The sequence below is a fragment of the Ursus arctos genome, unplaced genomic scaffold (genome assembly GCF_023065955.2).
Source record: "Ursus arctos isolate Adak ecotype North America unplaced genomic scaffold, UrsArc2.0 scaffold_17, whole genome shotgun sequence".
Taxonomy (NCBI): Eukaryota; Metazoa; Chordata; class Mammalia; order Carnivora; family Ursidae; genus Ursus; species Ursus arctos.
In genome coordinates this window covers 47,905,568-47,933,214 of record NW_026622841.1, presented here as the reverse complement: position 1 = coordinate 47,933,214, position 27,647 = coordinate 47,905,568, and the positions used below count along the sequence as shown (strand labels likewise).

Sequence of the window (27,647 nt, the reverse complement as noted above, 5' to 3'; positions counted from 1 at the left end):
ACCCAAGTGTAACCTTTATATTTATAGTGTGCTAAGACACAACTTGCAACAGAACCAAAAGGGGGATGAAGATATAAAAGAATTAGGAGACTAAGAGTGATTTTAAGAACTTCAAAGTACTGTACGACAGATCATCTTTTTCTAAGTTTTCTTAGAACTGGGGAACTTAGAGATTTCATCTAGTTAAGGACAAGATGACCACTAAGAAGGTTATAGAGGCTTAGTTCTAGATAGACATGATAATTACATGAGAATCTTTATATTGAATGATGAAATCCATAAGTCATATTATCAGTTCATCCACCCAACTTTTTTTTTTTTAAGATTTTATTTATTTATTTGACAGAGAGAGAGAAAGAGCACAAGTAGGGGGAGTAGCAGGCTGAGGGAGAGGGAGAAGCAGGCTCCCTTCTGAGCAGAGAGCCCGCCATAGGGCTTGATCCCAGGACTCTGGGATCATGACCTGAGCAGAAGGCAGATGCTTAACCGACTGAGCCACCCAAGTGCCCTGATCCATCCAACTTCTCGGGGAAAAAAAAAGAAAACAAACAAAAAAACCATGTCAAGACACCTGGGTGACTTAGCTGGTTAAGCATCCAAATCTTGGTTTCAGCTCAGGTTATGATCTCAGGGTCCTGGGACTGAGCCTCACCTCAGTCTCCCTCTCTCTCTGCCCTTCCCCCTGCTCTCCACCTGCATGTGCACTCACGCTCTCTCTAAAGTAAATAAATAAATCTTAAAACAAAACAAAACAAAAAAATTTTATCCCATCTAATTGGGATAAAAATATGATCCATATTTCAAAAGGCCTTTATTTTAACTGTTGAATAAATGTATTCCATTCAAAGTTCTCTCTTTTCAGCCTGTTGTTTAATTAACTAATTTTCTAAACTAAGTAAAATTGATCATTAATCATTATCTTCAAAAATTTTAGATACTTGAATCATATGTAACTCTCTTAAATTAAGAGTGACTATCATAATTCTTTAACAGTTCTTCCTAGATATGACTGCAAAACCTTAACTTTATTTGCCCATGCCCATTTTTAAGTATCTAGTAAATGGTAGATTTAGAACAGATTTTCAATTTACCAGCAAAACATCTGACGCAAAAAGGGGTTAAAAAAAAAAACACTGATAAAGATTATCCATTACTTTCTACATACAGTATGAAAATTAGCACTATAGAGATCTTTGTATGTAAAGTTTCAAGACTAAGAAAGAGCACGGTAATAAGAGAAAGGGATACCTGACTGGTCTCCTTTTACAGCAATGAAGAATGGCCACCAGTATTATTTTTTCCTTCATTTGGTCTGAACTTTGAAAACCCTAACAACAAAATCTCTGAAAATACACAGCTATTTTAAGTAATACAACTCTGAATGGAGCCAGTAGCAACATTTTACAGCTTCTTTGCTGACTGATTCCTAAGTGGAGTTTTTAGGTCAGGATTCTGAAATCTAAATGGATCCCTAACTTAAGTCTGCCAATCAAACCATCTGATCATCCTCTGAGTTTAGCTTTCTTGAATAAGCCAGGACGGCAGACAAAACTAATCACCTGCCTCCTCTGTAGATGTGCCCCAAACTCATCATTCCATTCAATTTTTTCTAAATAATATTCACCAATAAAGTCTCTGAAATGTTTAACTTAATACAAAGAAAACCAAGGCACACATAGTAAGACATTATAGTCAAAGTTAAAGGGAAATGGGTGGAATAAAGACAAAAAACCTGGTCAGGATATTTAAATAGACTAAGAATTCCTTTACTAAATAACTCAAGAAATAGCTTGGGGTTAATGAAGAGGGACTCTAAGCTACAATTCAGTTCAACAATCTGACGAATGTAGCCAAACACCCCTAAAAGTTATACTCTGATGATTAAATCTAACTTTTGAAAGATTTTCGAACAACAGCTGAAGCAAGAGGTTCTTGTTAAATCCAAAGTGATCCTCTGATAAAAGACATGCACCTACAAAATTCTCAAGAGGCGGGAGGTTTCAGAAAACCAATAATGGGAAAACAGAAGGAACTCCTTGACCATTGTAATAAGAAATTTCACTCCTTGCCCTTCTCAGATATCTGATTTGGGGCTAGCAAAGACACAAAAGAAGGAAGGCAGAGGTTACATGGTATACAAGAGTTAAATCTAACACATTATTCAGGAAATACACAAATTAAAATCGATTTGCAAGTTTATGACCATGTGAACAAAACTTTCAAAACCTTGAACAAAGGATATTTAGTATGTCAATTGTGTGTGTGCATAAGTATTTATACCTTATTCATTCCTAAATTGAACTTATGTGTACTGCTTACGTCTGTTAAAAAAATATAAATGTACTATAACTTACACTACAATAAACCCAAGAATGGTATTTATTTTTTAATTTATTCTCTACTGGAAAAAAAAAAAAGACAGAAAAAAAGTCCGAAATCCTACATACTCACTTTTGCCTTTAATTGACTCTGCCCCCTCACTGCATCTCTCTCAATCCTTTTTATCTATTTCTCTAAATTTGAAACTTAAAGTCTGACCAAAGTTTATCATAATACATTAGAAAGTTCTCTATATAGGCTGCTGTGGTTCTGATCATTAGGCACAGTTCTTAGTTTTTGCACAAAAAAATACAAAAACAAAAAATAAACATTAAAGAGCTGCTACTCATGAAAACATATAATTTTCTTTAAATAGTGAAAGGTATAAGCAGCAGCTTCAACTTTCACCATGGAGTTAGGCGTTCATAGGGTCATAAAGTTCTTCAGATTTCTATTCTGGTAGAGCCTCTCAGATTTATTTTAATAGCCTAAGATTTCTTTTGACTGCTTTTATTCTATAAAATGCAAACATAATCAGACTTTGGTTGTCAGAAACAAATTTCTTAAGAGGGATCCATGGAAAAAAATGACAAAGGGTAGAAAGCTAAATGAAAGAAACATAAGTTTCCATGGCATTTAAGCAAACCTGAATGAATAGAAATATTCTTACCTGGAAGGTTTCCATCAGTTTCATCAGCACTAGGAAAACTAGCAACACTTGTAGAATCCGAAAGGTCCAAAAGTTTAGCACGCAATTGCTCAATATCACTCTCTTTGCTAGCCAATTGCATCTGAAGCTCATTCTTATGTGTACATTCTTCTACCAATTGCTATTTTTGAAAAGTACCAAGATAATACAAAAAAAATCAATATCAAATTTCCAACATTAAGAAATTAAGAATTAATGGAACTATAAATGATACAGAATTTAAAATTGCTCTTACTAAAAAATTACTGTAAACTTCATGAATGCTCACTACTAGATTCTGATACAATTGTAAAAATGCTCTTCCACAGTAATGCGTTGCTTGGGTAACCTCCTTTTCTCCTTGCTATAAACAAATTTTTTGTTTTTATTTTTTTCAATACAAAGCAGCTGGGGCGCCCAGGTAGCTCAGTTGGTTAAGCATTCAACTCTTGATTTTGGCTCAGGACATGATCTTAGGGTCGTGAGATCGAGCCCTGCATCAGGCTCTGTGCCGGGCGTGGAGCCTGCTTAAGATTCTCTTTCTCCTCTTCCTCTGCTGTGCCCCCCTCCCTCTCTCAAAATAAATAAATAAATATAAAGCATCAAAAAACGAACATCAAACACCTGTTAAAACAATAGGAAATGCTTCTATGGCTCCAAATGAGAACAGTTTAAAAGATACAGAAAGCTTCCCGGGAAGGTAAAACCATAAATGATAGTCAGTGCTTGTATCCAAGTCAGTCTAAGTCCAGAGACCATGTTCTCAATTTTGTGCTATTAATGAGGCAGGAAATATCAAGAAAGTAGTTTGATATTTTGATTTCTGAAAAGTGAGTCCTGATTAGAGAAAACAAAAAAAAAACTATAATGCTTCAAATCCTCTATCTCAACTATAGTTAATACTATCCTAGTCGTAACTCCATTTCAGTGTAAAGCCAAAGAGGCAAACCCTTGGTTGTTTCTCTCAATGCAGCATCTCTAATTAAGCAAATGCTAATGGGTAAAAATTACTCAAATTATCATGGTTAACAGGCAACAGACTAGCTTTCTAGTTTTTCAAGGTCACGGTTCATATCAGAGTAATAATGATCAAATTGTGGAGACTACAAACCTGAACATGCATTTTTACACAAAAAAATCTAGATAAGATCAATAGATAATAGGTATAAATAGCAATGACAAATTAAGAAAATAATCCTACACACACACACACACACACACACACACACACACACACACACAACCTTACCGCTTGCATGTCATTCAGTTCCTTCTGATGTTTCACTACCATCTGGTTGAATTTCTCTCTTTCTTGGTTGAGTTCCAGTTGCAGCTTTCGATTTTCCTTTTCTTTCTTTCTCAAATCCTGTGTATTAGCTTTCTTTCTATCAATTTTAAAATCTTTCCGATTCATTATTTCTGCCAACTTGTTAACAGCCTATTAAAATATTAAAATATTATTAATAAAGATTTATATCATAGCCATCTAATTTAAATCTCCACTAAAATATATTTTTTTCCTTCAAAATCAGGAAGCAGGACTCTGTGTATGAGAATAAGAACCTAATGAAGGTTGGGACATGATAACCGGTAGCATGAGTGACTATTATTGTTTTATCTCGTTCAAATATAAGAACCAAATAGGCTTGCAAAAATCCATTTATCATTCAACAATTATTCAGCACTTGTTATACTGTATGTAGGCACTTTGATTGGGACTAGATAGAAAAACAGAATATACGGGGCGCCTGGGTGGCACAGGTGGTTGGGCCTCTGACTCTTGGTTTTGGCTCAGGTTGTGATCTCAGGATCGTGGGATAGAGCCCAGGATCAGGCTCTGCGTTCAGTGTGGAGTCTGCTTGGGATTCTTTCTCCCTCTGCCCCTCCTACTTGTGCTCTCTCTCTCAAATAAATATATCTTTTAAAAAAAAAATAGAGTATACAGTTATGCCCCAAAGGCATCCTAGTCTGGTGGAGGAGCCAGACAAGCAAGCATTATAGTACAGAGTGTTGAGAAAAAAGAAAAGAGGCAAGCAAGAATGCTATGGGAGAAGTACCTAACTGAGACTTGGGAGGTCAGGGATGGCTTCCTGATGTACCAGCATATGTGTCCACATATATTTCTTAAAAAGACAAACAGGATTTGGATAAGCAAAGAAGAAACAGTATTAAATAGAGTAGTCAAGGAGAGCCAAAATGGCATTACAATCAGATGAAACAATACACAGGCAATAAGACCCAAGATAATTTTTTTCCTTTAGACAAGTAGGAAAGTAAGCAAACAGAGTACCAGACTAGGCAATACTGAGGTCCTTTTAAATGTGAGAGGGAACGTAAATGTTAGTTGAGGCCAACCCCTTTTGCCAGAGCAAAGAATATATTCAAAATGAGACAGAAGTGTTAAAAGCATGTGACATTAAGCTACATAAACTAAAACATAAGTCATGGTATTTTCTGCAATGATGTTAAAAAAACAAAAAACAAAACCCAAAGATTTTTCCATTAAAATAGAAAAAAGCCTGAGCCACTATCATTTCCATGTAGATTTGGTCCTACCTAGGATGAGAAGCCCATAAGTTTTTTAATGCAGTAAAAACTTAACTTCACTGAACTTGTAATACATATTCGTTTTCTTCTAATATTAAATCTAACATTTATTACAAGAAAAATCAAATTCAGAAATATATTATGAAGGAAGTGAAAAGCCCTCTACCAAAGTCTCTTCTTTCAATCTGCTGGGTGTATACCCTTCTCAACTTTTCCCTATGTATATAAGCTGATTACAAATATACTTAAATTTAAAAATGGAATCATGCTGTACATTCTGTGCTGTGACTTGCTTTTTAGATTTGATACTGTATCATATGCAATGGGAAATATTATTTCCCCATGTCATTATGTATATATATCTATTTCATTTACTTTATTAAAAAAATTTATTTGACAGAGAGAGAGAGAGAAGCAGGGGGAGCTGCAGAGGGAGAAGGAGAAGCAGGCTCCCCACTGAGCAGGGAACCTGATGTGGTACTTGATCCCAGGAGTCGGGGATCATGACCTGAGACGAAGGCAGACACTTAACCTACTGAGCCACCCAGGTGCCCCTATTTATTTTTAATGGCTCCTTTGTCATTTGATTTGTCAATATTATGATTTGTCAATACTATGCTGATGGGTGGCTGGGTTAATTTTACTTTTCATCATTAAAAATAATATTGTTGCAGTAATTACATTTGTATATATTTCTTTTGAGCATTTTTAGAGTTTTTTATATGGGATAAATTCCTAAATGTGCAGTTACTAGGTCAAAGAATATGCACATTAAAAATGTGTTAGTCTGTTAATTATCATAGTTTACTCCCTCAAAAACTATACAAACTTTCCCCATGTTCTTGCCAAATACTAGTATCATATCTCATTTAAATGTGCCCATTTGTCAAAAAGAGACCTTGTTATTACTTTAATTTCTATTTCTTGGTTTATTGTTATAGTTGAGCTTTTTAAAATTCTTTACTGTTTCCTTTTCTCTCAAATGCCCCTTACTTTTTCCCTTCATATTAAATTGCCTTTTTTAAATTTGTAGATACTCTTTATATTTATCTATATTTGCTATAATATTCTACTTAGTTTTTTCCTTTCAACTTATGTTGTTTTGGGCTCCAGAGACTTGAATTTTTGTGTAATAAACGTCAATCTTTATCTTCATGGTCTCTCTATATAAAGGTAAGTAGAACTTCCATTGAAGGTTTTCAACAGATATTAAGTGAATTTTTTAAAGATTAATCTGGCTGCAACATGAAAAATTGCTGAGAGGGAGAGTAGATAAGTGGTAAGAAGCTATTATAATAGTGTAATAAAAAAGTAAAAAATATTGGGATGCCTGGGTGGCTCAGTCTGTTAAGTGTCTGCCTTCTGGGATCGAGTCCTGCATCGGGCCCCTTGCTCATGGGAGCCTGTTTATCCCTCTGCCTGCTGCTCCCCCTGCTGGTGCAGCACGTGCTCTCTCTCTGGCAAATAAATAAATAAAATCTTAAAAAAAAAAAAAAAAAGGTAAAAAATAGTTATTTTACCATGAAAATCAACTGAGGTACACAATACCTTATGAAGAATTTAAACTACGGGATAACTTAGTAAAACGATAAGACATGGAGTTTTAGTGTAAAAATCTGATCTAGCTGCATCATTAAATACAGAGCAAATCATACAGCCACCCCTATAGTTTCTTATTTGTTCCCAGTTCTTCTCTTTTGGCTTTAGTAAGTGTTTTCCCTTCATTAAATTTTCCTACTGTCAACTATAGGTCTTCTGTACAATCTAAAATATGTTCTTACTAGTCAATGATTGGACAAGCTACTTTTTCCTTTTTTTTTCAATTTCAAGATTTTATTTAAATTCTAGTTAGTTAACATATAGTATAACATTAGTTTCAGGAGTAGAATTTAGTGACTCATCACTTACACATAACACCTGGACTCATCACAAGTGTGCTCATCACAAGTGTCCTCCGCAATGCCTGTCACCCATTTAGCCCACCCCCCACCTCCTTTCTATCAACCCTAAGTATTTTCTCTATAGTTAAGAATCTCTCTTACGGTTTGTGTCCCTTTCTCTCTTTTTTTTTCTTTCCCCTATGCTCATCTGTTTTTTTCCTTAAATTCCACATATCAGCGAAATCTAATGGTATTTGTCTTTCTCTGACTTATTTCGCTTAGCATAATACACTACAGTTCTATCCCTATGGTTGCCAATGGTAAGATTTCATTCCTTTTTTATGGCTGAGTACTATTCCATCTCTCTCTCTCTCTCTCTCTCTCTCTCACATGTTCTTTCTTAACTCAACTGAAATCCAATTTCCTGAAAAAGTCTTCTAATTTAATGAAGAAAGAATATTACATTATTTGTTCCAATGAAAAGTTTGAACATTATAACCTAAGTTTTAAGAAAAAGTACACAAAAAACAAATATTAACTTCTGAATATATGATATTCAAATACAAACATATGGAAAAGGCTGAAAGAGTATATATACCTGTGTTTTAAGGGTTCTTTCTGTATTGATATTCTTTTCAAAGGCAGCCTTAAGATTACTAATCTCCTCCTCCTTCTTCAATTTATATTCTGTTAATAAATTACATAAAGTGTTATTATATGACATTAAATTATGTTCCAAATTAACAATGTTCTTAATTATCCAAATTATTATACACTACATAACTTTTAGTAACTTAATTAAGATAATTCTTTTTTGTTTGGCTTTACTGAGCCAAATAAATAAATATTGTAAGATACTTAAGTTGTACAACATGATGATTTTATATATGTATACATCACGAAAGGATTCTCCCATCGAGTTAATTAACACATCCATCACCTCACATATTTACCATTTTTGGGGATGAGAACATTTAAGTTCTACTAAGATAATTCCTTAAGGCTACAGAAGTTATTTAACATATGAAAACAAATATTTCAAAAACTAACACACAATATAAATAGCTCAAGATTTACCTCTGAACTTGATTAAACATTTAAAAAAAAAAGAGAAACAAAAAAACTTACGTACCTTCCTCTGCCCTCCTCATTTTATCAGTTAGCTCTTCATTTTCTTTTCTTAATAATTCAATATCTTTGGTTAACATGCTGTTTGCTTCTTCAAGCTTAACAAAACACAAAGATTTAAGTTACATTCACTTTGCTAGTCTTACACTGCTTTATATATATAAAAATGCCTGGTTACTGGTTTAACACATGTGGATATACTTAAATTCAAATATATTTCATTCAACCTTCATAAGAATCTTGTGGAATAGGTATTATTTCTTTCTTTCTTTTTTTTAAATAAACTCTACCCCCAACGTGGGACTCACACTCACAACCCCAAAATCAAGAGTCACATGCTGTATTGACTGAGCCAGCGAGGCACTGTGGTATTACTTCTGTTTTACAGACGGAGAATCTGAGGCTAAGGAAGTAACGTGAATTGCCAAGACCACATAACTTCTTAGAGGCAAAGCTAAGATTCAAACCCAGGACTACTTATACCAAAGCACCTGATTGTAACTTCAAAAGAAAAATCTATCTTCCCTTTCAATCCCCATGATCTATATAGGCAATAGTATAAATTTCAGGAATAGGTAACTGTAGTACTGGTTTTCTAGAATTAATTTGTAGATATCCATAAAGAATTCCTCATCTCAAAACAGTTTCTCTGAGTTTTATAGAATTCTGGCCACAAAGTCAGTTGCAATGTATTAAGATAATACAACAAATGAATTTAACTCAAGCATTTTTTTCACATAAAATATATTAAGATCTATAGCCAGAAAGAAAAAACATTACACTGAATAAGAATTTCAGTCATTAACAATGGTTTTGGATTATATAAACTATTTTATACATTAAGTACAGACTGAACACTGTGTTTAAGTAAAGTCAAAGTAAATACATATGCACACATACTCACCCTAACACTTTTAAGATGTGACCTATTTTGATTTAGGTAAGTTTCAGTCATAAAACTTACCCGACTAACAGTATGATCTTTATCTGTAATCTCTTGCCTATTTCTGGAAGCAGCTTTCTTGCTTTCTTGGCTTAATTCAAAATACTGTTCTTCCAGAAGCCCTCGAGCCAATTGCTCAGACTCAGCTTTTGTTTCTGCTAGATCCAACTGAGTAGCAAGAGTTTCTCTGCAACGGATTTGTAAGAGAAACGGATATAAAGAAATTCAGTTATTCTTCCAACTTAATGATATGCTTAAGAAGACAACTATAATTAAACAATAAGAATTAAGTATTTTATTGCTTAAAATAAAATCCATTATTCAAATCCAATGCAAAAATTCTTATAAAAGTAATAAATTTACCCTCTAATACTCTGAAAAACTATAAAAGTAAAGAACTCTTTAATCCCATACCTGCTGTTGTGCTTAACTAAGAAAAGGTGGTAAAGCAATGGCAAGCAGTCTCCTTTTGAAAAGGAACTTGTTGTGGATTTAGAATGGAAGGTAGCATGGGACACAGGAAAAGTAATAGGCTTGTAAACCAGGAGGCCAGACCTTGACCCTTATCCCTGTTCTTCACTATTGGGTAAGGACATTGGGCAAATTTCTTACATTTCCTACAGCTCAATTTAATCAAATCTGTAAATGAGAGAGTTAAACTAAATGATTTTTGAGGTCCTTTTCAGTTCCGAAATGTTATGAGATCATCACAACTTATAAATATATTTGTAAACCACTATACACTATTCTAGGAATGCTCCTTGGGAATTATACTTTAAAGCTTTTTGGAACTGACATTCAGACCAGGACCACATCATTCCAGTTTGCTTGCTCTTCCTAAAGGACTTCTGTTCAATAAACTATCTGAGTCATAACTGCATCTCCCCTGTATATGGTAGGTGCTCAATAAACGTTTGCTAAGTGAATAAATGAATGACTTCCATCTATTTTTTACTAAGGAAATAATACAAATGAATTTTCTGTCTCAGGCCTAAGGAGGGGACATATACTAAATACAAAAAAGAAAAAAAAAAAGGATATTCATTCATTTGTCCAAAAAAATTTACCTAAATGTTTACTATGTGCCAAACACCATTGTCTAAATTAAGACATATAGTAGTAACAAAGTCTCTGCCCTGAGGAAGCATATATTAGTGGGGTAAAACAGGCAATTTAAAAAATGAACAAGTAATATATAGCAATGCCACAGAGAACACAATAAAACAAAAAAGGTAGAAGAGGCTGTGAATGTGATATGTTATATAGGGTGATCAAGGAGGCCTCTCTGCTAAGAAGACATGTGAGAAGAGATATGAAGGAAGTAAGGGAGTGAGTTATGCAGGTTATTGGAAAATACAGTGTTAAGGTGGAAGAAACATCTAATAACAAATGCCCTAAGTTTGGTCTGAAAGAAGCTAATGTGAGTGAAGTGAGAGATGAAGGAAAGTTGTGAGAAATGTATTAAGAGAAGTGGGGAGAGAGAATAGACCTTGTAATGTTTTCTAAGACAGTATAGGGAACTTTGGCTTTTACTCTGAGTATTGTTTTAAAAAGATCATTCTGGCTGCGGTATTAAGATCATACTGCTGGGGGACAATGGCAGAAGCAAGGATATCAACTAGGAGGCTAATGAAAGTACCAAAATTGGAGATGATGGCAGTATGGATCAGGCTGGGAAATGGTACCAGTGGTGAGAACTGGTCAGATTCTGGATATACTTTTTTTTAAATTTAATAATTTTTTTTATTATATTATGTTAGTCACCATACTGGATATACTTTTAAATTACAGCCAGGAAGATTTATTAATGGACTGCATACAGAGTATAAGAAAAAAAGCAGCCTAGGATAATTTCAAGGTTTTTTATTTAAACAACTGGAAATAACAGAATTGCTAATATCGAAATGGGGAAAATAGGGAGAAGCAGGTTGGCAAGGTAAGGGAATCAGGAATCTTTTCTGACATGTTAAAAATGAGATGCTTATTAAACACTCAAGTGGAGTCATACAGACAGCTGGACATACAAGTCTGAAATTCAGGGGAGAATGTGCTTGTACACTGATACTATTTAAAGCCATAAGGCTGGATGAGAACAAGGAAAGAGTGATCCCTTGGGTCCTCCAAACTTTAAAGGTCTCAGAGAGGGGAAGGGACAAAGGAGCAAAGGAGGTTAAGAGTAGCCAGTTCAATAAGAAAAAATACCATGTGGTGTCACAGAAGCCAAGTGAAGAAATTTTATCAAGAGAAAGTAATCAACTATGTCAACTGCTACTGTTAAATAAGGTTAAGGACTAAGAACTGACTACTGTCTTTAACTATTAGGAAGTCATCAGTAACCTTGAGAAGGGTTATTTTGGTAGTGTGATGAGTGCAAAAGTCTGGAATGAGCTAGAGAGAGAAAGGGAGAAGAGGACCTGAATATAAATGGTATGTCACCTTTCAAAGAAGTTTGCCACAAAAGGAAGCAGAAAAATAGGATGGTAGCTGGAAGTAAAATGCACTTAACAGATGGTTATTTTTTACAAAGATGTTTACCTGTATGTTTAGATAACAACAAGAACGACTATACAAAGGAAAAAATGGACGTAGGAAAGGTCAGGATTCCTGGAGTCATATTCTTAAGTAGGAAGAAAGGGATGGGACCGAGGTGGTTAAAAGCACATTTTGTTCATTTACATCAATCAGAAGGAAGGCAGGATTTATAGGTACAGAGGCAGATAGGTTAGTAGCTGTGAGGGTGGGACAGAGTAGAAATTCTCTAATTCTAGGATGCAAGGCCATTTGTTGAGTGTGAGGATGAGGACAGGTTGCTGAGATCTGAGGAGAAAGGAGAAGATATGAAAGAGTTATCTCAAAGTGTAGGGAAGTTAGTACGTTAGGAAAAGATAGGAAGTACTGCCAATGCTAAGTCTATAATCCTAGGGGTAGTTCTGAACTATTATAACACAAGGCTTCAGACTGATAGATTATTCTTACCTGGGCTTACTGCTTTGTATCAAGGTCAGATAAATGTATTTAAGTTATATATTAAAATACCAGAGAACCTATTTATCCCAAATTATAGTTCGAACCCTGGCTACGCAACTGTGTAAGAGAAAGCAAGAAACAATGAGATGGTTCAGGGTAAAACTGTCTGCAACTATAACCATCCAGACTTCCTTCACAGCTCTCCATAAATAAAAGACCTGTCTTTACTAATGCCCAAGACCAATCTGTCACCTTTATTCTCCTGTCTCCTTAGCGAAATCAATTTATCAACCACTCCTTTTTCTTCTAGGTTATAAGATTATAAGCAGGAGCTTTGTTCTTGTTCACTGCTGTATTCCAAATGCCGAGAAGTCTCCAGCACATAAAAAGTGCTCAGAAATTTTGTTTCAATCAATGAATAAATGTGCAACTTTTCCCACTTTGATTTCCTTCCCATGTCTCATTTAAATATGCTCAAATTTCTGCTATCTTTAAAAAGAAATGGCTCTCTTTCAACTTCTCCTCTAGCTACTGCTCTATCCCCTTGCTTCAACGACCACATTTCTTGAATTTTCTAATTTAACAAATATTTACTGACCATCTAGTATGTTCTAGGTACAATTCCAGGTGCTACACATACAGCAGTGAAACAGAGTTAAGGACAAAACATTTAAAAATTCCTTCCTTCACTGAGCTTAAGTTCTAGCAAGGAAAATAGTAAGTAAAATAAGTCAGTAAACTCTATAATATATTGGGAAGGGATAAGTGCTACAGAGAAAAATTAAACAGGTAAGGAAATACTAAACTGGGCAGCAAGGTAATGGGGTGGGGAGTGTTTGCACAATTTTAAGAAGGATATTCAGGGAAGGCCCCTCTGAGATGACATTTAGACCTAGACCTGAAGAGAGTGAAGGAGCGAGCATGCCATGTGGATACTCAGAGGAAAATGTTCCAGAAGGGGGGAGAGCAAGTCCAGAAGCCCAGAGGCAGGAGAGTAACGGACTAGTTTGTTGAACTGCAAGGAGGTAAATGTGGCTACTGTCTACACTAGGTCTCCACTTCTACCCTTACCATTCATGTCTCGTTTCACTTTAGTATCCATTCTCATTACCATTTAGGAACTGCTCTCAACAAGAACTAATAACCTTAAATATAATGGACAATTTATTTTTTACTTGACCTTTTTGAGTATGGGCACTTTAAATCACTTTGTCTTCTTTGTAGTAGTCTATTCCCCTAGCTTTTGTGATCTTACTCTGCTTTTCTCCTTATATTACTGGTGACTTCTTACCTTCCCTTCCTCTGCCCTTTCTTTAGAAGTATAGGTGCTACTAGTCTATTGTCGGCCTTTACGTCTTCTCATCCTACACTAGGGGTTACAACTTGTTACCTGAGAGGGTCAAATGAGTCCACGTAAGTGTTCCTCTATCTCCCTCCAGACATACAATTAAAATAAATCTGGGCCAACATTTTACAAAAAATTCAGATTTCTGGCTTCTCTTGAAGAACCAGATCTTGAAATACTGGATCAGTGTTACCATGTGGCAGCAAGTGGTTAGAAGTGACATGAATTCCTCAGTTTGTTATAATACTCACAACTCACACAATGAACATACCCAACTAGCTTCAAATTAGTTAAATGTATGGTACCATAGGTTCATGAGTTTATAAACTTTAATATACACAATCACCTTAATAAATCTCATCTATCTCTGTTTCAGTATACAATGACTGTCCAATCAGCTTCAAGTCCTTATCTTTTCTTGGGGCTTTGAAGCAATTTCGGAACCATTTCTCTTTGGACAACCCATAGGCGCCGCAAATTCAGTATGTCTGAAATGGAAAAAATCTTGTCTTCCCTCATTTCACAAACTTGGCAATCCTTAACTCAGGGACCAGTGATACCATCAACCCAACTGCCCTGGTCAGAAACTTGAGAACCCACCTGAAATTTTCCCCAACTTTTTTTTTTTTTTTTTAAAGATTTTATTTATTTATTTGACAGAGATAGAGACAGCTAGCGAGAGGGAACACAAGCAGGGGGAGTGCGAGAGGAAGAAGCAGGCTCATAGCAGAGGAGCCTGATGTGGGGCTCGATCCCATAACGCTGGAATCACGCCCTGAGCCGAAGGCAGACGCTTAACCGCTGTGCCACCCAGGCGCCCCTTTCCCCAACTTTTATCCTCACACTCTCAAATCTGCAAGTCCTACTGCTTCTACTTCCTATTTTTCCCATGTACTTGCCTCTCCTTTTACTGTCAACTTCCACTCTAATTTTACATTTAGATTTTCCAAAGGCTACATAATTCAACTTTCTGTATCCACCAGTTTTGCCTCCAATCCATTCTCCACTCTAAAGAATGAAGTTTTCTAAGACACCACCTTCTCAATCCCTAGCACTTTGTCATAGACACCTACCTTAATTGTATTTGTCTCCTGACTAGATTCTGAAGTACTTGAGGGTAAGAACCATAACTCACTAATAATTATATCACCAGCATAAAGCACAGTACTTAGCACAGTAGAGGTAATCAGTATGTTTCTTTTAAATAGATCAAACAAGGGCAAACATATCAACCCTATGGAACAATATAGTATGTAGACGATTGGGTGCCCTCTTCACAGTGAATGCACACAACATGGGATTGCATATTACACTGCAGACACCATACAAATGATAGCCAAAAGAGTACAATAGGGGTCTACCACTGTCACAGAGACTAATCAGGAAATGCACCTTTGCTCCTACCTAAGACTCCATTAAATATATTAAAGATCTAAGCACTGAGTGTCCATGGTTGCTAACAAAGAAGCAACAGACAGTACAAAGTTATGTATGAGGTAGTCTTCACCCCTCTATAAATCAGATTTGAATATGACTAAGACTCCCAATTAGGGATGTCCAAAAAAGCTTTCTATGAGGATGGAAATGTTCTGTATACCTGTGTTGTCAAATATGATAGACACCAGCCAAACGTGACTGTTGAGCACCTGAAATGTGGCTAGTACACCTGAAAAACTAATTTTTAAACTTCCTTTAAATGAATTAAAAGTTTAAATTTAAATGGCTACATAAGACCAGGGACTACCATATTGGACAGCACAGTTCTAGATTTAACTACAGATTTGCAGGAAACACAGGACAAAAATGTTCAACTGTGGAAATGAAATCAATAAAATCAGTACCACTGAGGAAAACTATACAGGAAAAATGATCCAGTTCCATTAACAAATAAGTGTCAGGACAGTGATTATTTAGTGGTGGGAAGGGAAGAAGGCATAATCCGGAGGGGGAATACGGTGGGCTTTTAAAGTGGATAGCAAGGTTCTGTCTCTTTCATGGGTGGTAATTATAATGATATTTGTTATATAATTCATAAAACTGTGCATGTTATAATATTTAATGTATTTCTTTGTTTCAGCAATAAAATGGTTAAATTTTTAAAATTTCTATATGGAAAGAGAATATAAAAATGTCAGAAAACTAGTTCTAGTGTCTGTTCCACCTAGCTATAAGCAGTTGTTACACTTAAATAGCTTTAGGTCTTCCTCTAAGGTGCTAAGCAGACATGAAATGGAACTTAACCTGCCTAATAATACTAAGAGGGAGACCCTAAATACCTTTACCTAGCATAAAATGATGACTTGCAAGTACAGCATGAACTATTTATATACAAATAGATGTTTAAGGATTGAGAGACTCCTGAAAACAGTTTAATGTCACAGTTTAGTGAACCTGTACAACTGCCATAGCGTTTAGGTATGATTTTTTCACCACAAAGAGAAAAATTGGTCTAAATATAGTTTGATTTGTTCTGAATTAGCCTAATATTATTTGCTATACTGAATAATAGCACAACTGAATAATGGCACATCTACTCTCTATTTTTAAACTTAAAGAATGCTATGATGCAACAGTGATTCTTGTTCTAAAGAAAAATGGATGAACATACTTTTCACTTTGTAACTCTTGTATTTTCTTTAAATATTCTCTGTTTTTTTCTTCAATTTCTTCCTTAAGTTCCTTTACCTGGGTTTTATAAAGTGTCTGCAAAATAAGTGATTAGAAGAAATAAGTGTTAATGAGTTTAAAAAGTCTGGTAGTTTCTTATAAAGTTAAACAACATACAATCTAACAACTCGACTCCCAAGTATTTACCCAAGACAAATGCAAGCATATATCCACACAAAATCTTATACATGAATTTTCATTGTAGTTTTCTTCCAAATTGTAAACCACCAGAGGTTCATCAACAGATGAATTTTAAAAATTGTGGAGTATCCATACTGAACAATAAAAAGGAATGAACTACTGATACAAACGACATGATACACCTAAAAAATTTTTTTGCTGAGTAAAAAAAACCCCAGGTGCTAAAGAGTATATACTGCATGATTCCATGTACGTGCAATTCTGGAACAGGTGAAAATAATCAATAGTGACAGAAAGCAAAATCAGTGGTTACCTGCAAACAGAGGTAAGTGGGGAGATGGACTACAAAGGGCCACTGGGAATTTATGGTGAAGGAAAGGTTTTGTATGTTCATTGTGGTGGTGGTCACACAGTATACACATTTGTCAAAACTTATCAACACATACACTTTAAATGGCTATGAGTAATTATGCAGAAATTACATCTCAAGAACATTAAATATTATATTGATTTGGAAAACATTATAAAGAAACTTAGCAAGCACTATTCATTTAAATGTTAGATCAATTCTTAAAGTGAATAATGTTAGAAAAACCACTTCTCTTTTTGGGTAGGTGGGACTGAGTAGGTGGTTGAGAGACGTGAGTAAAATACCACAAACGAGATTCATTAAACATTCTGTTAACACACAAATAATATATATTTATCATAGAACAATGGTTCTTAACAAAATTCATTTGGCTTTTGCCAACTCCATCAACAAATATTTAACAGATACGAGTAAGCACTAGACCTATATTGTGTTCAGGTGCTGTGATTACACAGTAAACTTCCAGTTTCACAGTCTTTTTTGTAAACTATCCTTTTTCATATAAAAGATAAGGAAAAAAAATAGTAAGGACCAGCAAACAGCTGTGGAGAATTACTTTTATACTGTAAACTTACTTATCCCTCTAAGAAACAGCACTTCTCTGGAGGAAAAATACAAATATTTCAATAGGAATGTAAATAAAAGAGGTACCAGATGATTACTCTGTGAAAGTACATGGACAAGAAAGTGTGCATGATATTGTAGACCACTCCGCAGAAGTCAGTACTACATACTTTGAATAATTAAGGTTAATCTCTACCCAGGGAAAGATTTTTCAACAATACCAAATTTTTTAAAATTTAAAAACATATTTCAGTAATAGTCTAACAAGCCAAAAAAGAAATAGGCAAAAAATAGAAAGTCACTATGTTTATTAGGAGATGAGCAGAGTACAGCATAAAACTCTGAACATGTGAAAGTTCTGTAGAGCTCTACTAGTGTTCAGATTCTTTATTAAAGAAATCATCATTTCCAATACTGTTCACTTGGTTTCCAGGGCATGTTCATCAGCACAACTCAAACTCTCTCATTTAACTGCACTAAGACTTGCAGGAAAAGAGGCTGCCAGTGTTAACAGTAACGGAGAAGCTAGGTAAATGTTAAGTTGAAATGGTGGAGTACAAACTTGGCAATCAAAAGAAACAAAAAATGCAGAGGCTTCAATAAAATCTCAAAGCACTGGCTATAGACGTTAAAGTAGTAGTGAAAATAACCTTGCCTGCAGCCAGTAAGAGTCAGAATGACATCTATGGAGAAAAGAGCAAAATAGATGCATGAAGTGCATACAGAGAGCTAAAACAAGACCAAAACTTTTGAGCATTAACTATACCTATAACTGTATGCAGTTATACCTACAAATGTAATGTGCATACATGAACCAAGCATGAAAATACTGGCACTCCAACCACCCAAGCTTGCTACCAGGCAAACAAAACCCTTAACGAAGTCTTACATATAGCTTTGGTTTGATGGCAATTCTAGAAATATTTCACAAAAACGGTCATTTCTTTACAACTTACACAGACCATGAACTCAGATTCAGAAATGAAATGTAGAGATGGGTATATGAAAAGGGGGAGAAAACCACTTCACGGTCACTGGAAAAAAGTCACGGTTCACATTAAAAATCTTAATACCTTGTTTTAAGCCAAGTGTTAAAAATGATTCTTACCGAGAAATACTGCTCAGCTTCAAGCTGATCTTGTAGCTCCCGCATCTGTCCTTCATTTCCTCTATACTGTCTTCAGGTAAAAGAGAAAACAGTTAATGAATGCTATTTACACTAGACTTTATATTATTCTTTATTAAAGTTGCTAAAAACAAAAAGGTATTACTTTAATTATTATATTTGATCAGGTCATGCTGTCTGATTCCATTTTGCTCCTTATAAAATGATACTGTGAAAGTAAAGGGAACTGTTTTCTACTGAAGGTGACTTTCAGGAGAATATTAATTGTGAATTAATCCAAGTTGCAAAAATAAAAATGATACTTTTTTGGTAAATTTTAATAGAGAAAAGCATTCTTAGAATACATTTTATTTTTATTTTATTTTATTCTTTTGAAGATTTTATTTATTTATTTATTTGTCAAAAAGAGAGAGCACAAGCAGGGGGAGCTGCAGGCAGAGGGAGAAGCAGGCTCCCCACTGAGCAAGGAGCCGGATGCAGGACTCGATCCCAGAATGCTGGGATCGTGACCTGAGTCGAAGACAGAAGTTTACTCGACTGAGTCACTCAGGTGTCCTTTAGGGATACATTTTAAGTGTCTTATGTAGTAAAGTAAGCAAATTAAAAAAGGGAACATGAAAATATTTAATAAATATTAAGAATATTATACATGCTATACTATATATATATATATATATATAAAATACTATACACAATGTATAATACTATACATAAAGCATAGGTGTGGGGCTGGAAATAAAAAACCAGGCAAGGACAAGAAAGGAGGAAAGAACAATAACTGACAAAGGAAGAGGAACACAGACACATCCACATATAAATAATACACACATGAACACAATTCACATAGAAACAGATAAGACAGTCATCTATTATCTGACAATGGAACCCACAGACATACACTTTCAAGGACAAACAATTCTGTCTGCATCTGCTAGGTTTTCATATTAGATAGTAATAGCTTGGTATTTTCAGCATCTACCAAGACATATGATTGATAAAAGGACATAATAAATGTTCACTGAATGCTGAGTAAAAGTTATCTTGGGAGAAGAAAACTATAAAACACATTATGTGAAAATGATGGCTCTAAAAGGGGGAAAAGAATTTGCCAATATAAATCCAACAAAACAAAAACCAACAATCTTATTCAAGAATTACTATATTGTAAAGGAAGGTGGCCAATGAAGATACTGTAACAGACACCTAGAAGAAATAAAAACCCATGACTTGGCATAAGATACACTCATTTTTGACATTAAATTTCTGAAGCATGTCTTTATACAAATTCTGAAAGCAATAACGACACCTTGGTTTGTCTCCACTTCAAGTTAGCAAACACATCATCTCAGAGTAGAAGAAAAAAGGTACTTTGCGTTCTGAGATGAACCAAAGGAACAATAAGACAAATACAGGGTCATCATATCTAACTCTAGTTTCTAAAATAAAGAAACACTGAACATTTCCCGTAAGGTACTGAATCCTATCCCTGACTTTTGTAATTGCAGTGTGAAGAAACACGACTTGTGGGTATGAAAACCATATGACAAAACTGTAGCTTTCAGTTTTATGGTAAGGTTAGTAAGTAGCCTTGATAATCTTTTTTCTCCTTTTAAAGATCTCTTTTTATTTACTAAGGCTCTCTTGCAAACCTTTGCAAGTAAATTCTTTCACTTCTAAACGAATTTTTCTAAAGTCTTCCTTTCACAAACTCCAAATACATTATTTCTAGACACATAAAATATCAAACATAAGCAAATACAGAACACAAAAAAGAAAAATGTTATTTTTGAGACTTACTTTGTAAGCTGAGCTAATTCAAATTCTAATAATCTCTTTGCTTCCAATAAAGTATTTATTTCTTGTTTCATCTGCTTTTCTAGACCTTTTAAATTGTCTGCTTCAAATGCCTGAGTCTTCAATTCATTCTGTAACAACAGTCGCTTGTTTGATTCCTGCTCCAGTTGAAGGGATAGATTCTTAACCTATGAATGAGAAAAATAATTGGGATCTTAAATCTCACTATTTAATTAATTTATTTATTTATTAAGACTTACTTAGGAGACAGAGAGAGAAAATGGGGGTGGCGGGGAGAGGAAAGGCAAAGGGAGAGACGTAATTTTATTTTCTAAAACAGTATTTTCACCTATAGCCTCCCATTTTAAGTTTAAAAGACCATCAACACTTTGGTCCCCAAGTTTCCCATGACTACTCAATATGTCTTTTCTTCTCTGGTTATATCAAGCCCTTTTTTGTCCTTCTATTAATCTTTGAAGTCTTACTTGACCTTTAAATAACAGTAATATCTCATCCCTCCTTTAAGAAGTCTTTCCTGATTATTCTGGTCTTCTCTCTCTCCCTTCTCTAACTTATATATGTGAATTGATTATTTTAAATCTTGTAAGTGATTTCTAAAATACATATAATAAACCATAAGGATACAATATCATTTAATCTTTTTATTTACTGCTTTCTAAAAGTGTACCCTGTGCTTTCTATCAATCTAAACCAGTCAAGACTCTGGTTTAACACTTTTCTTGAAATCTAAGAGCAACTGCTCTTCTTTGGGATTACTGGGTAACTTTACAATAAAGGTTGTTTTTGTTTTTTTAAAAAGCAGATGGTCATGGGCACCTGGGTGGTTCAGTTGGTTAAGCATCTGCCTTCAGCTCAGGTCATGATCCCAGGGTCCTGGGACCGAGTCCTGCATTGGGCTCTCCACGGGGCAGGGAGCTTCTCCCTGCTCCCTCTCCTTCTGACCCTTCCCCACCCCTCTGCTCGCGCGCTGTCTCTCTCTCTCTCTCAGAATAAATCAATAAAATCTTAAGGGAAAAAAAGGAGATGGTCAGATTCTTCAGGGGAGGTGCTATAACACTTCTACAGAGTTGTGCTGTCGTAGTGCAAAACAGCATGGACCCTATAGTGTGAATGTTCACTAACAATTTGTAGATGAAAATCCTACGAGGTAAGGGTATAGTGGTGACCTTACGGCAGTGAACACATATACGTACAGGTTATTTTATTCACATCTCCTCCATGTTGTTTAAATTACAGAGAATGACTTTTCAGTCATAACTTATGATTTTTTCTCTTTTATAAGATGAACAAAACCAGTATTATTTTTCTTACTTCATCCTCCATCCTTTCTTTATTTTCAGTCAAATGCTCAAGCTTCTGCTGAGACTGTTTCAGATCAACATCTAGCATTGAACACTGCTTCTCAATCTGAACAACTCTATTTTCAGCCTTCTCTCGAGCTTCTCTCTCTTCCTTCAGCTTTTTTTCCATTTCTGTGGGGGAAAGAAAAAGTTACAAAAGTACATACTTTCATTTTCATGGGCTGTATAAGACAAATTGGTGCCAAAAATCCCTACTGTTTTTATCCTGGGATTCTAATAGAGCTACTCGCTATAGAAGTCCTAATGTTATCTGAATTGTTTGTATAGTAGGATCTCCAAAGGAAGGGAGTTATAAAATATAATAAAGTAATAAAGCCTTCTAAATCCAGCCCATGCCCAATGATATGAGAGACTGATTATTCAGTACCATTTTCAGACTAGAAGGTGAAAATATAGCTGGGAAAAAAGTGAATAAAAAAAAATGGGGGTAGTTCAGATAAAAGCAGAAAAGTAAGGCTGTGGTTATTAATCTATACCTTGCATTATTCCAGAACAGTGGACTTAAGGCTGATAGGAATTCTAATCTGTGCATCTCAGATAAACAAGATTCTATGGTAGTATAATACTTTAGTCATTAGCAAAAGATACTAGTATACAGGGAATCTCCTTTTTTGAGATATGGTAACAAAGGTTCTGAGAGGTTAACTTTACCAAGGTCTTACAACTAGTAAGTTGCGCCAAATGACTCAAACTTAATGAGTCTGCTTTCCCATTCTCAGAGACTGCCCTCTAGGTGACAAAATAGAAACCATTAGAGTAGAACTTCCTCACCTTTCCCCCCAAACCTACAACTTAGCCACACCGATAATCATCGCCTCTTAATTCCCGTCTCTAATCAAACATAGACCCATCCATTTCTGTCCTGGACTTTGTTTCTTCAATTATTTAATCTCTTCTCTGCCTCAACAATTTCCTGCTCCCAAATGAATCACTCCCATCAAAATAATAGTCCAATTTATTTTCTCCCCTCCTAAAATATCCTTTACTGATCTCATATGCCTTCTCAGATACCATCCATCTGTTCGCAAACTTCTGAAAGAGCATTCTACATTTATTGTCTCCAGTGCCTCATCGACTATATGTTTATTACTTTCCATTTTGGCTTCTATCTCCAGCATTCCACCAAAACTGCTTTGTATGATAACGTCCATCTTGCAAAATGCACAGGACACACAGCGTTCATGTCTTCATCTCTACTGACCTTAACAGAATTCAATATATCGAACAACTTTCTCATTTTTTCCCAATACTCTTTGAGTTCTAATACCGTAACTCTTTTGGCATTCCTGTGACCCCTTTGGCTGTTCTTTCTTGGTTTCCTTTGCTGGTTTTTCCTCTTCTATCTGACCTCCGAAAGTTAGACTACCTAAGGGCTCCTTATGATTCCTCTTCTATTCTGCCCTTATTCTTCCCTTAGCTGATCTCCACAGGTTCTGCATATAGCTCTATGTGTATGACTCCTGAACTGATGATACCTCTCCTCTGAGCTCCAGGCTTATATAACGGACTATTTGACATCTCCACCTACATATCTAATATGCTTTTCAAAGCTAACATATCTAAATAGACAACTTTATTTCCTCCCCTCCCAAACCCTTCCTCAGTCATCTCAATGTCAAAACATATTAACATCTATCCAGCTGTTAAAAAGCCTGAGTCTTTTTTGATTCCTTCTTTTTCCTCTTTCCATCCAATTCCTTACCAACTCTTGCCTTCTGTATCTTCATTTCTTTCTAGCTCTACTACCACCAGTGCCTACAGACTACAGCCTTCTAGTTGATCTCCCTTTTTAAACTGTTCTCTTGGGGCGCCTGGGTGGCTTAGTCGTTAAGCATCTGCCTTTAGATCAGGGTGTGATCCCAGAGTCCTGGGATCGAGCCCCACATCAGGCTCCTCTGCTGGGAGCCTGCTTCTTCCTCTCCCACTCCCCCTGCCTGTGTTCCCTCTCTCGCTGTCTCTCTGTCAAATAAATGAATAAAATCTTAAAAAAAATAAATAAACTATTCTCTCTCTCAAAAGCATTTTCCGCACAGTAGTAGGAGTGGTCTTTTAAAAACATAAATTACACATTCCAGCACAGCTCAAAACACTACAATGGCTATCCACTATTCTTAGAATAAGAGTATTGAACTTAACATCTCTTCGGCCTGGAATATACTTCCTCCTGCTCTTTCAATGGATGGTTCATTTTGATTCAAATATTATTAGTTCAGAGAGGCCTTTCCTTTGAACCCCATTTAACATAGCAATTCCTAGAAACTATCACATGGTATTTTCTTCATATTAAGGATTACGATCTGTACCTATTTTCATTTATTTGCTTTTTTTTGTTTATCTACACCATCAGAATATAATCTCTAAGAGGTAGGGTTCTTGTAAGTCTTATTCTGTGGTATATATTCCCAGGCATGCCTGGCCTATAGTAGACAGTCAATAATTAACATGTGAAAGAAATAAAAGTAGTTTAATATGGCTGAATTGCGAGATACACATAAGAAAGTGCAGAGCAGTAAGACTAAAAAGACAGGTTAAGTGCTAACTCAAAGATTCTTTATGTCATGAGGAGTTTGACATATATCTTGCGAACTATGAAAAAAATAAGAGGATTTTAAGAATGACTAGCACAGTAAGGTTTAAAATTCAAAAAGATCACTCTGGCCTAAGTGGGAACAATAGATTGATGAGTAGAATAATTCCTGGCACAGTAATTAAAACTTTACTGCAATAGTCGAGCAAAGTGATAACATCACCATGAACTTAAAAGAGAAAAGGAAAAGAGGAATATATTATATATATCATTTGGAAGCAAAAGCTGAATGATTCCCAGATTTCTGGCTTGGGTTCCTGGATGTTGACTATCACCACCTTTAACCATAACAATATTTCCCATTTACTGAAAGCTTTCTTTTTTTCTCTTTTTTTCTATTTATTTATTTGAAAGAGAGAATGTGTGCAAGTGGGAGGAGGGGATGGGGAAGAGGGAGAGAGAGAAATCCTCGAGCAGACTGCCCGCTGAACACAGAGCCTGATGCAGGGCTTGATCCCAGGACCCTGAGATCATGACCTGAGCTGAAATCATGAATCAGTCAGATGCTTAACCAACTGAGTCACCCAGGAGTCTCCCATTTATTGAAAGCTTTCTATGTACGGGCACTTTACATGCATTTGTTCTCTTAATATCTTTTTAATAGTCACAGACTAGCTAAGAGGCAAAACAGATTTGTTTGATTCCAAGCCTGGGCTCCTAAAAATTATATAGCCATTAACTAGTATCATGAGAGTAAGAGATCAGAGCAGGTTTAACAGATAAAATCATAAGTTTTCCCTTGAATGCACTGAATTTAATGTGTTTTAAAAAGATTTTATTTTGAGAGAGAGAAAGGGTTTGCAAACAGGGGCAGGGAGGAACATCTGAGGGAGAGAATCTCAAGCATACTCTCCGCTGAGCGCAGAGCCTTTGTGGGGACATGGGGCTCAATCTCATGACCCTGAGGTCATGACCCGAGCCTAAATCAAGAGTCAGACACTTAACTGAGCCACCCAGATGTCCCTCGAAAGAACTGAATTTAAAGTGTCAAGTGACACTTATAGATTGTAGCAGGTTATGAAGAAGTACAAGGTGAAAAAAGGAAAATTCCTCTTTTTAAAAGTCTGGCTCTAAAGGGATGGAATAAAACAGTGGCAGTTAGTAAGGATCATGTACTACCCCTTTATCGCTCTCTTTTTTTTTTTTTTAAGATTTTATTTATTTATTTGAGAAAGGAGAGAGTGAGCAAGAGCACAAGCGGGAGAGGGGCAGAAGGAGAGAAGCAACAGACTACCTGCTGAGCAGGGAGCCCGACACAGGGCTCGATCCCAGGACCCTGGAATCACTACCTGAGCCCAAGGCAGACACTTAACCAGCTGAGCCACCCAGGTGCCCACCCTCTGTTTTCTTTTTAAATGGAAGAGACTTACACATGTTCACAAAAAGGAAAGATTCAGGGGCACCTGGGTGGCTCAGTTGGTTAAGTGTCTGCCTTGGGCTCAGGTCATGATCCCAGGGTCCTGGGATTGAGCCCCGAGGCAGGCTCCCTGCTCAGTGGAGAGCCTGCTTCTCCCTCTCCTTCTGCCCCTCCCCACTGCTCATGCTCTCTCACTCTATCTCAAATAAATAAATAAAATCTAACAACAACAACAAAAAAAAGCAAGGAAGAATTCAGTGGAGGTGAAAGGTTAAGGATAAAGAGGAGACAAAGAGAGAAGATGAGACAAGAAGAGACTAGATCTGAGCAGAGTTAGCACATGTTGGCCAGAACGAGAGGAGGAACAGTATCTTCTAAGAAGAGAGGAAAGACAATGAACATGAGTAAAGAAGTAGGATAGGCTGATTAAGAGAAAATGACTTTGAGGAGTTCACAGCTACGCTTTCATTATTTCTTTTTGAAATAGGAGAAAAGTTCATCTAAAAGTGGAGTGATAAAGAAATGGCATAGAAGTCTGAGAACAGAAATAAAAGTTCTGAGAGAAGGACAGTGAGTGATGTATTAAAAACTGACAGCTCAACTGAAGTTGAGACAATGCATGGGGCTAAGCCCCATCTAAAGAACTACTTGAAATGAAGAAAGTGGTTGGTTGGTGTGAATCTAAGGTTGTGGTTAGGGGCATACCCAGTACAGTGGAAATATAAAGGAATTAGAAAATTGAGGGTACAAAGCAAAAAACCGATGAACTAAAAGACAATGAGTTCCAGAATGGATCGGGAAGAAAATAAAGGAAAGGGCTAAAAAAATTGGGACCAAAGAGAGATTCCACTGACATTTAAAGGAAGTGGAGGGTAACAGAGTGAGGGAAATAGAAGGTGAAATTTAATAAAATGGAAGGTATTGGGGCACCTGGGTGGCTCAGGTTGGGTGTCCCAACTCTTGATTTTGGCTCAGGTCATGATCTCAGGGTTGTAAGATTAGGTCTCATGCTCAGCTGGAAGTTTCCCCAAGACTCTCTCTCGCTCTCTGCACCCCCCCCAAAATAAATAAATAAATCTTAAAAAAAAAAAAAAAAAAGAAGGTATCAAAAGAGAAAAAAAGAGAAGTATCTTTTTACTAGATCACAATTTATAATTTTTAAGTTTATATTATTATAAAATGAAATTTTAGATAATTTTTTTGGGGTAGGCATTATTTAAAAACTAATCATGTAGAAAATATTAAAACTGACACTTACCACACATTGCAACAGACTTTGCCTCTTCAATAGATTGATGTTTGTCAGTTAAACGAGCTTTGGTTACTTTATGTTCATTTACCTCTTGTTCTAAACGTTGTTGTAATGATTTAAGCTTATAGTTCAAATCTATCTCTAAATTATTTTTTTCCTGTAAAATAAAAATGAGTTATGTAATACACTATGCAAAAGACACATTATTAAATCTTACATTATTTAATATTCTATAAGAGATAATATATGAATTACATGGACCTGAAATGTGACACCATATTTACTTAAATACTTTTATTTAGGACATAATTTTATTTTTCATACTTTTTTGTATTTCCTATTATTTATAATATCTTACTTTAAAAATCATAATAAGCACATACATTAAAAGCAAAATACCACACCCCCACCCCCAAAGGGTTGTGGTGGTGGTTATATTCAAGAGGGCTCACTGCTAGGATCAGAAATTAACAGGACAATTCTTTGGTTCATTAAAAAAATATCTGCTGCCACTTTTAAAAAATTTAAAATTTAGATTTAAACCTACATTAATTTACAATAACTCACAATTAAATTAAATCCACACCCAG

The 27,647-nt window shown here is 35.6% G+C and overlaps 1 protein-coding gene across 5 annotated transcripts in view; it reads right to left on the bottom strand.

Moving 5' to 3' along the window:
• Positions 1-27,647, bottom strand: part of ROCK1 (Rho associated coiled-coil containing protein kinase 1) — a 140,444-nt gene that overhangs the window by 12,443 nt on the left and 100,354 nt on the right. For all 5 annotated transcript variants that reach the window (XM_026496062.4, XM_026496063.4, XM_026496064.4 and 2 more), the window contains 10 exons: positions 27,064-27,214; positions 21,812-21,972; positions 20,483-20,667; positions 18,668-18,737; positions 16,426-16,520; positions 9,527-9,692; positions 8,567-8,660; positions 8,033-8,121; positions 4,257-4,445; positions 2,990-3,149 (listed from right to left, as the gene is read on the bottom strand). In XM_026496062.4, coding sequence (XP_026351847.1) covers positions 2,990-3,149; positions 4,257-4,445; positions 8,033-8,121; positions 8,567-8,660; positions 9,527-9,692; positions 16,426-16,520; positions 18,668-18,737; positions 20,483-20,667; positions 21,812-21,972; positions 27,064-27,214 — 1,360 coding nt within the window. The remainder of the gene's footprint in view (positions 1-2,989; positions 3,150-4,256; positions 4,446-8,032; positions 8,122-8,566; positions 8,661-9,526; positions 9,693-16,425; positions 16,521-18,667; positions 18,738-20,482; positions 20,668-21,811; positions 21,973-27,063; positions 27,215-27,647) is intronic.